Source organism: Opisthorchis viverrini (assembly GCF_000715545.1).
Source record: "Opisthorchis viverrini unplaced genomic scaffold opera_v5_120, whole genome shotgun sequence".
NCBI classification, from domain to species: Eukaryota; Metazoa; Platyhelminthes; class Trematoda; order Opisthorchiida; family Opisthorchiidae; genus Opisthorchis; species Opisthorchis viverrini.
The window spans coordinates 1,193,107-1,210,727 of NW_008751779.1; the positions used below are offsets into that span (position 1 = coordinate 1,193,107).

A 17,621-nucleotide genomic window follows, 5' to 3' on the forward strand; every position below is an offset into this window, starting at 1 on the left:
AATGAGGAAATAGAGTCCCACGTGCGAAACTGTCGGATCAATTTGGTTATGCTCTGGAAACGGTGTCGATCTCCGTCCATTCAAAAGCCTAGGAATGCCGCGATGTGCATCGCAGATTCTAACGGTGAACAGTTTTACATCTCGGTTGGTATACAGACCATAGCGACAGTAATAGGACCACGACCGGACACTGGAAGAAGAAAGCAGGACCTTCCTCACGGCTAAGTGAGGGAGGCCCCTGTCCCTCCAAGCATATTCGGCACGACTGATAGCATGCGCGGAATTAGCGGTGACGAAGTCTAAACAAAATTTGTAACGACGGTAACGCATATAGATGCGTGTACTTGGCACAGATAGACATACGAACTACCTTATCGTCAAGATCGGTTTGCTCGCCAACTGAGGGCCACTATGCGTCATGTAAGACATCTCTCAGTAATAACGCACTGTTATCCATAGTCTCATCCAAGTAGCATGCAGCTGGTGGATACCAGATACAGATACGTGATTTAAATTCACAGCTTCAATAATTATCGCCACATTCAACATGGCCGCAATTATGTTGTTGAAAAATACCTATGTCCATGAAACAGTTATTGACAGAGCACGTGTGTTAATGAAACGTGCTTTTAGCGAACCATACCTGACCTTGTTAGGCGTCAGTCTCAAGGCTGATCGTTCATTGGAGATGGTGTTAAAGAAAATTTCTGGGAAATAGAAGACCGATCCTTATGAGGACGTTTTTGAGGGTAGGATGACTGCGCCGTCCGCTGGTTGGCTAGTTTAATGTGTTGTGGTTGGGTGATCGGAACAAGTAATTATTTTTAGAACTCACAGTAGTTCGGCTTCGGCATGCTCTTCATTGTACAGCAGTTGAGCAGTAGTTAACACGACCGTAGGCAATGCTGATCACCAATCAAAAGCGACTACTGCGGATGAAACGCCAACATTTCGTCGAGCGCGTTTTCTCACCGGTCAACACCGTTCCTAATAAACGGTCGAAATACCTAGTCTGTTAGCATGAGTAGAAACCGACTGCTATTTATTCACTGGCAGATTCTTGGCCGACTGCTATAACTGCATGGAGTAGGTCAGACACAACAGGGGAACCACCTTCAAAATCAGCGTCGATGCGCTTTACTGTACCATTCCTATGACTTTTACACGCAATTCATCGTCAGCATGACATCAGTGTTCAACACCGATGCCTCACTGCTTACACGCAATTAACAATAATGAACTAGAAGACTCCATGTTGTATGCAAATTTTTGTTTCCACCCTTGTTTTCTATGAAGTAAATCTATACTAACCACGGTGCAAGTTGATTGATCATTACGCCTGCCTCTATTAACCGTGAAAATATTGCACCCATTAACTATATAGACTTGGCGATTCATGAACAACGCGTCTGGAGCATAACTTTATTAACAAGGTTGAAAGTAAATTATCTGATGAAAGTACATCTCACTCCGTCACTTTTCACTTTTATCCAAAGAGCGATAAGGTATTCCTTTGCTACGTAAGTAGTGGATGATATCATCAGGAAGGGAACCACAGACGCTGGCTGCGTAGACTCCCGGAGTGAGTTTGTCAATCATCTGCCACCTTGCAACCCAGCTCTCTGTTGGGCACATCATTGCCAGAAGACCATCAAAGTTTGCTGAAGAACACTCATAAACTTTGTCCCTGTCTCCCTGCATCTTCAGGAAGTCTTCACAATTTTCGCATCCATTTAGTTGGAATTGGTTCAACGTCTTGACTAGACCACAAAGCAGACAAGCACGCAACTGCCTTAGCTCACTAGGTATGACCGTATGCAGAGCCATGATGCAGTGGAGCTGCTGCTTCCAGGGAGTCGATCAAGCGAAATGTCTGGCACTCTGAAATAAAGAATATCATATTACTTATGTGACGTAGGCGCATGGCACGCCACACCATCATTTACAACCAGGCTAAACTGAACCGAAAGTAGGCCACATAGAGTTAGCTGGGTACATAACATGTACTGTAGTTCCGGTCACAAACTGAGGTATAAAGCAATCATTAAGAGTTAATCCGATGAACCCGCATATTTTTTGGTCTGTCAATTTAATTAATGAGAATGTAAAGCTAATCGTAAATCTCACCTAAAAAGCGTACGTTGATGCTGAGCTAAAAAGGAGCACATCATCAATCAGAAGTTTATGGTCATGCGCCGTACAGTTCTATAGAACCAGAAACAAATTCGTGGAGGGCAAGCTGAGATTTGCCTTGAACAATGGAGCCTAGGTCCTGAAAAAGGGATGACACTTCCAACGACCAAGCTCTGGCCTTTCTTAGCGGTTGGCATACGATCCACTAATTTGGTCATCGACCATAACGGTAGTGCATCTCAAAGAGAGGTGCTGTTATTGACACTTCCGACCTCAAAAACGTTTTGTGCCGCAAGAAGAATAGACATCCATGAATCGTAGCGACCTTTCGGTGCCTAACCGCCATGCAACCCGAAGGATGCACGAGGACTAGAATACTGCCAGGCTGACCAAGCCTAGACATGAGAAGCCAAGATACAGAGGCTGGATTCGAACCATGCGCTCCAACTACTAAGTCGTTGCTAATAAATCATATCCAAAGGTGCTATAAATTCACTACCCGCAGTTGAAGCCCGAGGGTTCAACTGCGTGTATTTTAGTCACCTCAGGTTACCATTATATTTAGGTTCCAACAGAGCCTAATGCGGGGACCCACAAATCACGAAAATACGACAATTGTCGAAGATTGAAAATACACGAATGGATAACAACAGCGCTGTGGTCTCCATAAGCATCTTGACCGCAACACCAGATGAGAACACTGGTGCTTCACCATGGCACAATCATGTCAATTTACTTGAATTAAGGCCCATAATGAAAACAAAAGAATAGGACAAGGAGAATGACATTGGGCCAGCCTACGAATCAGATAGGTAAGCTGGCTGAAATACTGTTCGGGCGCCCACGCCTGGACAGGAAAACGATTATGGTGCTCGATCGAAGCTTTTGGCTCACAAGACTGACCGTAAAGCAGTGGATTTTGGCGCATGACATCAGCGCCAAGTAGCCACACCAGGAGACCGTGTTGACCAGGCCTCCAACCATTAATCAATCTGGTAAGAAACTGCGACAGTTGCAAGCACACCCTGATTATAGCCCAATGGGACACCGAGGTATAATAACCGTCATATCACGATAAGGTCCAGTCTCTGCGTGACTGACCAAAGTGGTCAGTCACTGGACCCCACAAAACCTCACAAATTGGTCAGATGGGCTGGCACCGGCGAAATTTGAGTCGGAGCTTCGTTTTTCGGCCTTCATGCTTTTGATATAGCCGAACACTAATCCTGCTCTCTGCACAATCAACTGTAATGCAGCACTAAAAGTCCCTCTCCATGATTCAGTTGGTGCTATTCAACGCATGCTCCTTCATATTGCGTCTCCCACAGCACATCAATACCAACTCAGCCTCTTCATCAGGATTCTTGGCAATAATCACTTGAGGCAATACAAGGGAAAAATATGACGCCCCACTGACATACACACGTCAGTCTAATAGAAAAAAAGCCCCACAGTGGAACAGCGATCTAGAGGTGGCTTACCAAATATTCGAGGTGCTAATATCTCCAACACTGTTGGATAATCTGAACAGTACGAACGTCACTGACACCGATTAGTTGCCACATATTTCAGTGTCTCCCGCGAAGCACAGGAAGAGCTTATGATACTTACCAATTTCTGGGGGTGAGATGAAATTTGTAGTAGCTGCGCGATTCACAGTTATATGTCATCATCATCTTCATCAAAGACAGCAACATCAGTGTTGGCATTGATGCATCACTGCCGATATATGTGGACTCGGATGATGCCAGGGTGTCCACAGTAGGTATCGTTAACTAGAGTCTGAGTTTCCAAAGCCCGTCCACAAGCCAGCAGATGTTGGAGTAGAGCCGTCAAAGCGGTATGGATTTTTAGGCAGCAAGTAGCCACGCGTCTTCCAACATGGTGGAAGGATAGACCATTAGCCGGACCTTTACCCACTAACAACTCAGTATTCGGGGCTCTATGAGTATCGTATGCACACTATCCAGTATGGCTAAATAGGTTATGGACATAAACAACCTGTCAAATCATACCATTATCGCAATGGAGAGGACAACAACAACCATGATTCATTTGTAATTTATATCGTGAAGAAAAGAATAAAGGTGGACAAAGAAGAGACATAGTCCTAGCTTACTACAATCATCCCGAGGTGACTACACCTCCAGACACCCAATCTTGATAGAAACCGGTAACAAGAACGCCGTTGACATCTAGTACCAGCCATATCTTGCAGCGCCTCCAAACTGGTGCAATGAGGATCACTCGGTCCCCATCCTGAAAGGTGAGTGGCATCGACAGCACCCAAACGTTTCGTAACCTCTTTCATACATCTCCGCAATTCAAGGGTTGGCCACCTCTCTCGTTCCGCAATTCCGAATTGGGCACAAAAAGCACGCTCTTCTGCAATACATGGCCTAAGCAACGCACCTTCTGGAGCCGGACACAATCCTCAATGAAAGTTCACGTCGCACAACCTGAAATTCGCCATCTAATGGCCTTGTTACGGATTTTCCAACATCAACCCACACAATCTATGGTCCTGAGATGACTGTCGAACATGAAAACTCTCAGTTCCGCTGCTCGAACAGGCCAAGTTTCACAGCCATACAACAAAATAGTCCGCACTGTAGCCTGATACATACATCTCTTGAGATTCAGGGATACAGCACTTTGACGCCATAGGTGTCTCGAATCAGCAAACGCAACCAGAGCCTTGCGAATTCGTGCACTGACCTCATCTGTTACACTAAAATCCAAAATAACGCAACTTCCAAGATACGTAAAACACCCCACAACTTCTAGTGCCTCCTGCTGGATTGTAAATGGCGTGGTCGATGACTGTATGTGCAAAGTGCACACCAAAGGACGGGATGGTTTTCGTCAGTCCATCCAAAAACACCTTCACCTTCTCCTCTTCGAAGACGAAAACAATGTCGCCCCTTCCCCCGAATACTCCAGATCGACAAGGTTTACATCGCAGGCTATTTCAACGAGAGGACTCGGTGATTAGAGCGCGAATTTACTGACCGGGAGGTCCGTGGTCCGAGCCCGTCCTCTGCATCTCGTCTTCACCTGCCTAGACTTGGGCAACAGGACAGTATTTAATTCGGGTGGAATAGAAGCTAGGCAACGAAAGGGTTTTGCAGCTGAACGATTTGAACACCTGGATTATGAAGACCTTGTAGCATTGGTCTCTTTATCTCATCGTCCACGAAATTACATAGGTGTGGACAGAGTGTGCACCCCTGACGGATACCGCTTTGCGTACGGAAGCTTCTGGAGAGCTCTCCATGTACTCTCACACGTGCAGAATTCTGATTATACATAGAACTTATTACGTTCACAAAATTTTGGGGCATTCGCTGAAGGGCAAGCTTGCCAAGCAGAACAGGCCGGTCAACCGAGTCGATTGAGCCTTGGAAGTCCAGTAATACTTAAATTATAGGTTGTCTGTACGTATGACGTTGGTCTAAAACCTGAAAATTTTGTCAACGCAACCCGTTTCAGGCCAGAATTCCGCTTGCCGCTCTTGAGTCAGTGTTTCACGAGCCATCATAATCCGATGAAGCTCAAGCGAGGCCAACAGCCTTGTTAAGACCGGGGCCAAGCTGGTTCTCTTGTGGTTACCACTCACTACGGGCCACTTTAAAAAGTGGGCACTATCAACGACTCGCCCCGGTAATCGGCCGAACGGTCGACGCGCTCTTCTCTATTTGACATGATCACTCCATTCTGATCCTTGATGGTTTCGCTCACAGGTGGGTTCCGGGGGCCGGTCGCGCGAATCAGCTCAAATAATGTACGAGTATTACCAGCTTTCCAGGCCTCTTCCATTCCCTTGGCTTTCTTGTCCACAGACTTCCAGGTCAGGCCGCACGCTCAATTTCACTTGAGGTCTGATATATCATCTCATCAAGCTATGTTCGGGACTGGCTGGGATACGTCTCCGAGGTTAAAGCGGTGCAATTGTTCGATCTGATATCCACTGCTTGAGTAAGCCTGGTAGCGTCGTCCCACAAGGAAAACTCCCAGCGCTGTGCAAACAGGTGGCGATCTCCTCCAAGTATGAATCCACATCTAATGATGGAGCATTTGGAAGACGATTCTGGCGAATTTGTCTAGCAACTGGATTTACCAGTCTCCCAGTTGCCAGATTTTTCTACACGTCACTTGGCTCTGAAAACGAAAGGTGAAGCGGCTCCGGACGAGCGCGTGGTCGGAATCTATAGACGTGTTCCAAAACGATCGGCAGTTAGTTGTTGATTCGTGCCATCTGTAACTGATGGTAATGTGCTCGATTTGAGTTCGACGCCACAACGCCGTTGGAGGTTACGATCTGTTAGATTTACTTCGCTTAATCACGCAAGTTCTGGAGGAGCACATCACGGTCAGTTTAGCTGCATTTGACACACCCATTTCCAATTCGCCATGCTATTGATATGCAATGAGAAACGTGATGAGCCTTAAATAATACCCTGATATCTCTTTAGTGACTAAAATTCACATATTCTAGGGAAGGTTACCCCGCACAGGGCACTGTTTAGGCAAATAACACCTGGTCAGATGTTCCGTTACCTTTCAACCGCTGGTACCTTGTAACAAAGGAGTAAATTGTTGGGGCGCGGCCAGTTTGATAAATATGTAGTTGAATAGCTGTGATAACGGTCGTAGTTCAGCTACAAACCAGATACCACGGTGTGCCAGTTTTGTCAGAGCGACGATTACTTGCGGGACGTATCATGGTGTGCTAACTCCCAAGTTCTTTTTTTGGCTGTGGATAATATGATGGGATATTGATAGCTCGGAAGCATACATTGGTAGCCAACCAGGCGGTTGTTGGTCTTTCTTTCGAGCTTCATAATTGAATTGCAGACGTTTCGTCACCAAACAAGGAGATGCCGTCAGTGTGAACCGATGAAGTCTCCTCGAATTGCGATGGGACTACTGCTCGTCGGTTGCCCAGCCCCGTGGACATGTGAACATTAAATACCTTGGTCGATTTTTCTCCGAGGTGGGCCTGATTACAGAACATTGATATTCCATGTGTTTTGTGGCAGAGCAACCACACGTTAAAAGTCCACGTATTTCTGTCATGGGTGGATGCACATCTCTTCTTGTCGCAAATGCAGAGGACTTTAAGCCCATCTAAGGCAATGCATACCATCTGGTCATCCTGTAGTCGACTACCGCAAGACTTCTCAACAGTGGTCTTTGTCGTTTGACACCCGGAATGACTCAGATGAATTGCTCCCTCTCTGCTGATGCTTCACTGAAACGAATGCAATCAATTTCTAAACTCCAAACTACTGCGTCGTTTGTTCGGTACTAACTAACCTCAGAATTCTGAAATCAGGTGATACCCGTGGTTCCCAGCCGATTTGAACAAGTGGATAATGAGTCCACGTACGCATCTGTCGCGTTTTTCGTTTTAGTAGAGTTTACTCACGTACCGTAGTCCAAAAACCTAGATGAAATCCATGACATAAAGAACGATTTTAGACTATGGCAGTACTTCACAAGTATTCCTATTTTGGGAAGTTAACCTGGGATGAATCACAACGGCAGATTCTATCCACCTCTGGAATTTGGAACAACACGACGTTCTAGGAAGAACGCGTTGGTTGTGGATGCTAGAGGACACGGTAAAAATGTATCGGTTGATCCGAGATTTTCCATCCAACACGATCCATTCTGACGACGGCTAACCAGGACTATTGTTGATGCACGCCTACCGACTCGGGAGGAAGCCATACATTTTTTTCTGCATATATGCAGAAAACGCTCAAAATCGATCATTCATGGATGCCCTCAAATCGAAGACAGTACGTACCACCTAAATATTGTGGTGATTGTAGTATTCACGCTATGGAAGCACCAGGAGACTCTGATTCTCCGAAGGTAGGTGTTCGCGGTGATTTCTGTAGATGGAAAACAGAGACAACGCTCATGAGCCGAATCCCAGTAAGCAGGGTTGTACATCACCCATCCTTACATATAAATCAACCAAACTGACAAATACTATACTACAGTGATGTCCGGAGGACAGCCTTCAACACAGGGGGTGTTATTGTAATTGGAATATGCACGCTATGGAAGCACCAGGAGACTCTGATTCTCCGAAAGCAGGTGTTCGCGACAATTTCTGTGGATGGAAAACAGAAACAAAGCTCGTGAACCAAAGCCCAGTAAGCGAGGTTGTACATCACCAATACTTACATATGAATCAATCAAACTGACAGACAACGTACACTACATAATGACCGCAATCGACGCCAATAGGACCGATGCGCCATTACGCGGCTATGCCCTGATTGGTCAGAATGTCAGCCAATAGTGATCGAGCATCTTTAGCTCGACGCTTCTCGCCTGTTCACGAAGATCCTGCAACGACTTCAGGGAATATTCTGGGATGACCCCGTAAATGCGATTGTAATAATAATCATTTTGCAATGTGCCCGCGTGTATGAAAATTATCCAAATTCACTGTGTCAATACTTTGAGGCCAGCAGCCTGGTTGCGCTGAAAAGAAGAATGCGGCGTATCAGATGAATATATCGGTAAGTTGGTAGCCTTCACGAACTCTCCACAGAAAAGCACAAGAACGTAGTTTTGGTGGTTTTTTCTCCGAGCACCAGAACACGTGTCGGGGATGACAGCAGCAGAATGCGGGGGTACAAACATATGAACATACAAAAAGGGCCATTAGTCCAGTGCTCTCGCTCTCCTTTCAATGGTATTAAAGGATGCATTCATGTTCTAACCGCTGTAATTTCTGAAATTGAAAAAATTGATTGTAAACAACTATGGCGCACATTCTGCCATATGCCAGCGCATTACATAGCCCCAGCCGGCGTTCAGTATTCGCACAATGGAATTGAGTTTTGGAAAGCTATGACGTATTCCTGATGGACTAAAGCAGACAGGCGATTGGGTTCACGGTACCAGTTCAAGCTTTTGAGCTTCATCTGCACAGCCCGTTTCTCAGCGATGCTAGGAAAGTGTTCCACCAGATTTTTCTGCCAGGGTTATTTTTGTTTCCGTGGACAATTAAATTTGGCGACCTGCAAAAATATGAAGGTATATTTTAATGGATTGTATTTCGAGCGCACAGGCAACGAGATGAATCATTTCGGCGCAGAAAAGTTTTATTCCACTTGCAGTGATTTTGCAGCTACGAGCATTGTGCGAATGACCAGCCCCAGCCCCCGCTAATCAAGTCGCCATTCACAGCACCATCGGGTATCATGTTTGCCGAATTGAGACAAGTGGAGTGCACCTCGTTGGACCAGTTAGGCTTATTGGGGTCAATAAGCAAGCAAGTTACGTCAGTGAAAGCTTGATCTATGGAATGGGTCCCTCCAAAGCCCTATGGAACTTAGCCGGTAAACCACCGAGTGGAGCAGGTTCATACAACCAATCCCTATCGCTGGGGCTGAACAAAGTATCCTTTGCAGCCCCGCCGTGGTATTGTTTTTTATTTCTGGGTTTCCCACAAGTGTTTCCAGGTCAGTTCATGACCGCGAACGAGATCCGCTTGCATTCGTTCCACGAATACCAAAGAGTATAATGATTCCGGTGCCAGGGTAGCTAAAAGTGTACCGAAAGATATTCGCATCTCCCGGCCTGTTGTCATAAGTGATGGGGTGTGCCTGATAGATGTCTGGTTAGTATCATGGTAAGCCAAAAGAGAGCGCAGTAATCTAGCATCCAAATTTTCATACCTTTCGTGGTTAATAAGGACTTTTAGCAGACATTTCAAAGTTCGATTTGCGCGTTCCATCATGTCACTGCCCCAAAGATGCTTCGCCGTATTGCGAGTTTTCCTAATATTAAATTTGTGACAGCTCTTCGAACAAGATGCTTTCGAAGTTGAAATGTTGGTCAGTGTAAATGTGTTAGGGTTCACTCCAGCGCGCAATCCCCCGGTGAACGGAGCTCTGGCCATTGTTCAGGTGTTCACTTTTGAAACAGGAATGGCCTCGCACCACCCCGTGGAATGATCAACCGTCGATGGGATATATGTATTACCCCGATCCGTCCAAGGCAACGGCCATACAATGTCTACACCAATCATTTCGTTTGGAAACCCGGCTTTCATCGTTTGCAATTGTGCTCGCCCACTTGGTCTGCGAACTTCCCTTGACCACACTCTGTGCACCATTGCTAATACGAGGCAAAATCACGCCGCACGTTTCAACCAAGACCGCCGATTTGTTGACTTCTCCAATTTATTATGTTCCGCATGACCTAATTCTTTATGAAGGTGCTGCAAAAATGTCTCGACTGCTGTGGTTGGTACCATAGTACGACGCAAATATGTAAGATCATTTTGGTGGGAGAGTACACCACTAGTCACACTCAGCTGTGACCAAAGAGCCCAAAGACAGCGCGTGGATTGCTCCACGCCTTTCATTTTAACACTGGGTGGCCGATGTTGGTCGTGAAACGGCCGAGGATAGATGAGTTTAAACTCTTGATCTGAAGACTGAACAGCGATCTACTCCTCATTTTTCGGTGCGTGTTAAGATATCGATGGCACGTGAGAAATCGTGCATTACGCACACTCGTTGTGATCGCAGAGAGGTCGGCGTGAAATAGGCTTTGAACTTCCGTGTAATTCACTCGCTCGATTCTTGGCTCTTGAAATCGTATCATCGCAGATACTTTGCTATCTGGCTATTCGGCCCCGTGGGTAGCGGAAGTTTCTGTAACCACAGTAACTATTCGTGGACCCGAAACTTGTAACACATAAGGTTGTGGCAGAAGTGTTGAAAGAACTTTACAAACGCCAACATTTTCCTTGTCAGTTGTACACTATCGCTTCTCTCGATGAGCAAGAAGTAGGCTCGCACATGCGATGACACTTTCTACCGTGTCATTTGAACGCTGAGGCACAATCTCAAGAATATCGTTCTCGATCGCATCAGTGGCGAAAATAAAGGCACCAGCAAACAGTGATATATCCTGATATGTCGTGATAGGCATGGAACGCAAGTAGTCACAGAGTTGTTTTATTCTTTGCCANAGTAGTCACAGAGCTGTTTTAATTCTTTGCCATGTCTCTCGAACGAAACAGAAAGAGTGTTCGTTTCCAGAGAGGATAAAAATCTCACAGTGACCTTGACGACCCCAACTACAAGGAGATGGTAATATGAAGCCAGTTCTATTAGAATGTGTTCTATCTTGGCGGAATCACATGGGATTCCGTGGTCCCAGATTAGAAAGCTCACGTTTTATTCAGGTAATGCACCTTTCGACGGCTTCAACTTTATTCAAAGTCACTTGAATGTGTCCAAGTCAAGCCTTGGGTTAGCGTTGTGCACCGAGACTGTAGTACCGCGCAGATAATGTCATCCAAGTAGACCAGACACTTACCCGAAATTAGCCCAGGCAGATCGGCGTACATGAGACACTGGGATGTGACTGGGGCGCCGGTTAATCCAAAGTGAATGGCTTGGAAACTCTATATAAGCCTGATGGGATCACAAAAGCGGTCTTCTAATGGTCGTCAGGATGTTCTTCTACTTGCCAGGGGTCAAATCCAGTGCTAAACCGGGCTGCGTTCCCGGGGCTTCTAAGGTACTAGCATCGCGTGGTAGTAAGAAATAGTCTTTTTGGTGATGGCATTCAACCTGCGTTAGTCAAAACAAACTTGGAAGGTCATCGTGTTTCTTCACCAAGACTACCGGTTTGCGGCTGTCGTTGTTCAGCCGTCCAACAACTATTTCATTCAACGGGTCTTGGAACTTAACTAGGGCCTTGGTGATGGGCGGATGCGTCTGTTATCTCCAGTGTCGATGCAATTAGGCATCCGAACTTTTCCAAGAAAAACTTCGGCGTACGCCGACGGAACTCACTCTAGCTACGCATCCACCGACCATCTTGCCGCAGATGACAGCTCGGACAGCGAAACGTCTAAATTGATGGACAAGGCTCGACAACACACTTCGGAGGCACCACTAGCCGTGGTGATGAGTATTAAGTTCCTCTCAAACCCAATCGTACCTTCTGGAAGGACGGGCTTCACTTGTTGGCTCCTCGAAAAACCTACTCTTAGTATGACGTCCCACGGTAAGTTACCAACGACTAAAATAAGCTGGTGAAGTATAGTAGGTCGCAAAATATGCGGCATCGTTAGCCAACCCTAAGCATGGACCGTGCTCACTTAGAAGCCATGGGTTTGAAAATACGGAGTCCAAAAGTGCTCGCAACTAATAGTAATCTTTTAGCATTTATTAGGCAAAAGCCTGCATTGAGTCAGTCGAAACATTGTACTCCCTACTCCAAACACGCTCGCCTACTTTAGGAACTGTCGCAATGTACTCGAAAAGTCTGAATTGCAAATTTGAACGCGTCGTAATGGACAGGGTTCTCGTAAGCTTGTGGCGGGCGCATGCCAGATGAAAACACGCATGTATAGCGCGGTGTTGATTGGGATAGGCAGGCTAGGTTAGTGGTAACACGCATATTTTTGAGTGTGAAGGGCCGCCATTGGTCGTTGGACTTGGTTACCGTGCACAAGTGTGACCTGGTTTTCGGCGTCGCACATGGACAAGGGCCCAGGATTTACGATAAGTGGTCAACGGCTATCGTTCCCACAGTGACCGGCAATAGATGCCCTTGATAGCCATAATAATGCTTATGGTGTTTTCTCTCCATGGAGCACATTCCTAATGGGAATGTTATCGTCGCGCTTGCTATTTATCTACATTGACTCCTGTCGCCATACTATCCAAAGGTTAGTCATGCGTATCTGGGAAAAGGGAGCATCCACGGAGATAACCCTCACAATGACGCAGTTTTCTAACACTGTCACGCTGAATGGAAAACGAACTATAATTAAAATATGCTGTGCTGACGTTTGTTCAACAAAAACGCCATTTGTTAAATCTGGGTGGTATCCAGCAAACAAACGCCCGTGACCGATTTTCCCGGAGAGAATTTGAAATTATGCTTACTTACATAAAGTCCCATGGGCAATATATCTTCTGAAGACTAACTCCCCTTAAAGCCACAACTTCGGAAACCGTATAGTTTTGGTGCTTCACGTGTTGTTTTTTTAACTGAAAAACGTGCTCATATTACTAGTTCCTTAGGATTCCTCGACGTTCCGTTTGTCCTGCAGGCTGCCTGCTGCCTACGTAGTGCGCCCATCCGAACGCAAAAAATCTTGATGCTTTTATTATTAGACGGAAGCGTAGATACCACGTAGTTATCGTTCTTGATTCGTCTAACGCATGTCAAACGCCGGGAAAAATGAAGAGGATACAAAACCCATTCTATCGATATACACACGAAGACAATTCTGAAGCCATGGCACGGCAAGTTCAAAGTCGAATGCGCGCCAAACAGTTAGATAGAAGAGTAATTGAATCAGAGTGCAAAAAATGGACACAGATTCGATTACTTTTGGCTCATGCACAAAATAAAACAAACAAAATGCAACATCTTGGCGTGAAGTTTTTTGTTTTACTCGCAGGGTATTGCGGATAAAGGCACTTTGCCTCTTAGATGCGGTCTTTGCCTGTATGGTGCTAACTGAGTCAACCGTTTCTTTCGATATAACACAGCGAGCAGCGTGGGAAACAGACACAGTGTTGCAAGACATTTCAGCTAGTCACAAATGTGACCAACCTGTTTCCAATTCACTTGAAGATCTCAGGGAATTTCCTGGCCAAATAACCATGCCCAAATCAGAACCTTCCCAGATGTTATACCTTCGGTAGGCTCATGGTCGCCTCCTACTTCTTTCCAACTTTGATGCCCGTCCCTTAGGTCTTGTTCTAAATTGAGATAACACGTTAGTATGTCCAAAAAAGCTCAGATCGGTTAAAAAGCCAAGTCGGCTGATGTAAAATATTTGACCTAGCTCACCATTCGGACCCCAGCGTTAACCACACTTTAGGTTCAGAAGGATCAAGGTTCGTTTCTGTGCGCGTGAACCTACGTTAGAGGCAGAAAGTAGAAAAGACTGACTTACCTTAAACTCGGTAATATGAAAGTCTGCTTGACTGGATGGCACTCTCATACTATGGTCTCAGTCATGCGTGGAATTTCCCTTACTATCAAGGAGGGGACCTGACAGCTTGGCACGCTCCAACCATTTTCAGACATCCTCTGAGTTTCCCATTGATCAACGAGTAGTGTTTGCTCTTGATGGAACCGGTTGAATTCTCTGTGGCCGCACCAACGATAACTCTGTGCTTGAGGTTTATAGCTTATGCGAACCTCTCAGGGATGGCGATAATAATAAAAGGAAAAGTTTAAAGGCTGCAACCTCGCGCTGGCTGGAGACTCCAGTTGGTCCCAAAAAGACTGTTCGCTTATCTGACAAGGACAAGATTGGGTCATGACATCCATGTTCAGTGACGCAAAGACGCCTACCATCACAGCACTGTTGACAATTCCAAGCCTGACGCACTTGCTGCCCGGTACTCCTCGGCGACTTCTAGGGCGGTAGGTCTGACAAGAAGCCCTGCAACCTGTTACATTCATCTCAAAACTAGTTAGAGCATAGATGTCGAGGACATATTTTTAACCGTTTTTCGAACTCGACCTGATTTCTATTCTTTGTCCGTTCTGGTAAGAACGGTCGCGAACTGCACCGCCCATCCAATCCCTTAGATCTTGCGCCTCTCAGCTCAAGATGTCTGAAGCGTTCCCGACACCATTTTTGTGCAAATTATCGTTTTCTGTTTGGTTTACTAAAGCTTTCTTTTAACCCATTTCCTAGTATGTATTTCTATACATCCACGGAGTATCTTGGTCCGGTCGTTTCCTCTTCCACGCAGGAACAGTGCGTTCTAATGTGGCAGGTAGAATGAGGAATATGAACTTCATTTAAGAGGCGGGGGAGCTCAACATTTCGAACGACAGAGGAGTTCGTTAAGAAAAAATGGTTTTTGGCGAGGAGGATTCTCCAAAAGGATAGATGCTGACCATATTTAGGGGAGGGAGCAAGGATAGATAGCCAGCGGCCCCGAGAATGTGAATCGTGCTCTGGACCCGTGGGCTGTGAATGGGGAAATTACGTTTTGAACGGAGGGCTTCTATATGTCTGAGTTTTAGTTCTGGTAGTTCTGGTGGCCCATATTTTCGGAGTCGAGGCCCGAACCACCACAGTCTCTTTGAACGTATATATTCTGTGGGCGGGGGCAGTGATATTCCAACTAGGATCTAGGAGTAGTATGTGTTCCCACGACCTGTACGTTTTTCATGCATTCGCGATGAAAATCGTCTGGCTGTCTTCCGAAGACATTGTCCCAAAATCACTCTTGCTGCTGGCCTTTTCAAGAGATTCGAAATTCAAGCTAACCAGCACTGGACAATCTTTCTTAAAACCATCAATTGTCTGGTTTGAATCAACCAATGTCTATTTGAAACCAAGGTGTATGTAATTGCAAAAATATAAATTTTCCTTACATTGCATTGCTAAAAAATGAGGTCAAGTTTTCAGTCAGCGGTTGTCTACTCTGACCGGCTGCATCAACGAAAAGGAAACTGTCCCAGACAACTGCACCGAATCGGTGATAGTGCCCACTTTTTAAAGTGGCCCGTAGTGAGTGGTAACCACAAGAGAACCAGCTTGGCCCCGGTCTTAACAAGGCTGTTGGCCTCGCTTGAGCTTCATCGGATTATGATGGCTCGTGAAACACTGACTCAAGAGCGGCAAGCGGAATTCTGGCCTGAAACGGGTTGCGTTGACAAAATTTTCAGGTTTTAGACCAACGTCATACGTACAGACAACCTATAATTTAAGTATTACTGGACTTCCAAGGCTCAATCGACTCGGTTGACCGGCCTGTTCTGCTTGGCAAGCTTGCCCTTCAGCGAATGCCCCAAAATTTTGTGAACGTAATAAGTTCTATGTATAATCAGAATTCTGCACGTGTGAGAGTACATGGAGAGCTCTCCAGAAGCTTCCGTACGCAAAGCGGTATCCGTCAGGGGTGCACACTCTGTCCACACCTATGTAATTTCGTGGACGATGAGATAAAGAGACCAATGCTACAAGGTCTTCATAATCCAGGTGTTCAAATCGTTCAGCTGCAAAACCCTTTCGTTGCCTAGCTTCTATTCCACCCGAATTAAATACTGTCCTGTTGCCCAAGTCTAGGCAGGTGAAGACGAGATGCAGAGGACGGGCTCGGACCACGGACCTCCCGGTCAGTAAATTCGCGCTCTAATCACCGAGTCCTCTCGTTGAAATAGCCTGCGATGTAAACCTTGTCGATCTGGAGTATTCGGGGGAAGGGGCGACATTGTTTTCGTCTTCGAAGAGGAGAAGGTGAAGGTGTTTTTGGATGGACTGACGAAAACCATCCCGTCCTTTGGTGTGCACTTTGCACATACAGTCATCGACCACGCCATTTACAATCCAGCAGGAGGCACTAGAAGTTGTGGGGTGTTTTACGTATCTTGGAAGTTGCGTTATTTTGGATTTTAGTGTAACAGATGAGGTCAGTGCACGAATTCGCAAGGCTCTGGTTGCGTTTGCTGATTCGAGACACCTATGGCGTCAAAGTGCTGTATCCCTGAATCTCAAGAGATGTATGTATCAGGCTACAGTGCGGACTATTTTGTTGTATGGCTGTGAAACTTGGCCTGTTCGAGCAGCGGAACTGAGAGTTTTCATGTTCGACAGTCATCTCAGGACCATAGATTGTGTGGGTTGATGTTGGAAAATCCGTAACAAGGCCATTAGATGGCGAATTTCAGGTTGTGCGACGTGAACTTTCATTGAGGATTGTGTCCGGCTCCAGAAGGTGCGTTGCTTAGGCCATGTATTGCAGAAGAGCGTGCTTTTTGTGCCCAATTCGGAATTGCGGAACGAGAGAGGTGGCCAACCCTTGAATTGCGGAGATGTATGAAAGAGGTTACGAAACGTTTGGGTGCTGTCGATGCCACTCACCTTTCAGGATGGGGACCGAGTGATCCTCATTGCACCAGTTTGGAGGCGCTGCAAGATATGGCTGGTACTAGATGTCAACGGCGTTCTTGTTACCGGTTTCTATCAAGATTGGGTGTCTGGAGTTGTAGTCACCTCGGGATGATTGTAGTAGGCTAGGACTATGTCTCTTCTTTGTCCACCTTTATTCGTTTCTTCACGACATAGATTCGACTGAATCATGTTCGTATGGCATCGATGAATCAGCGTTAAATACCGTTTGACTGCTGTTGGGATATCGGACACTATGTCTCTTCTTTGTCCACCTTTATTCGTTTCTTCACGACATAGATTCGACTGAATCATGTTCGTATGGCATCGATGAATCAGCGTTAAATACCGTTTGACTGCTGTTGGTGACGATATCGGACGGTCCAGCAATTTACTGTATAATTTTGATCTTTTGTCAACGGCATTGCCAGTTGTGTCGTAATTTTTGTTAGAGCGCTGCCGTTACATTTGAACAAAATCTGGTGTTTAGCGTATGACGGACATTTTACTGCGATATGTGTTTACATATTAAATAGAGCTCCACAACCTTCCAAGTAATCAAACT

General features: G+C 45.9%; 2 protein-coding genes across 2 annotated transcripts; both read right to left on the reverse strand.

Annotated features, from left to right (window-relative positions):
• Positions 1-1,407: 1,407 nt before the first annotated feature.
• On the reverse strand, positions 1,408-8,799 carry T265_06123 (hypothetical protein; the record flags this gene model as incomplete). Its single annotated transcript, XM_009171309.1, has 2 exons — positions 1,408-1,881; positions 8,614-8,799. The coding sequence occupies one exon, from the start codon at positions 1,825-1,827 to the stop codon at positions 1,474-1,476; it is 354 nt and encodes a 117-aa protein (XP_009169573.1).
• Positions 8,800-9,289: 490 nt separating this feature from the next.
• On the reverse strand, positions 9,290-9,527 carry T265_06124 (hypothetical protein; the record flags this gene model as incomplete). The annotated part of the gene is made up of 2 exons (XM_009171310.1): positions 9,290-9,484; positions 9,510-9,527. 2 exons carry the CDS (start codon positions 9,525-9,527, stop codon positions 9,290-9,292), a joined length of 213 nt encoding a protein of 70 aa, XP_009169574.1.
• Positions 9,528-17,621: the final 8,094 nt, after the last annotated feature.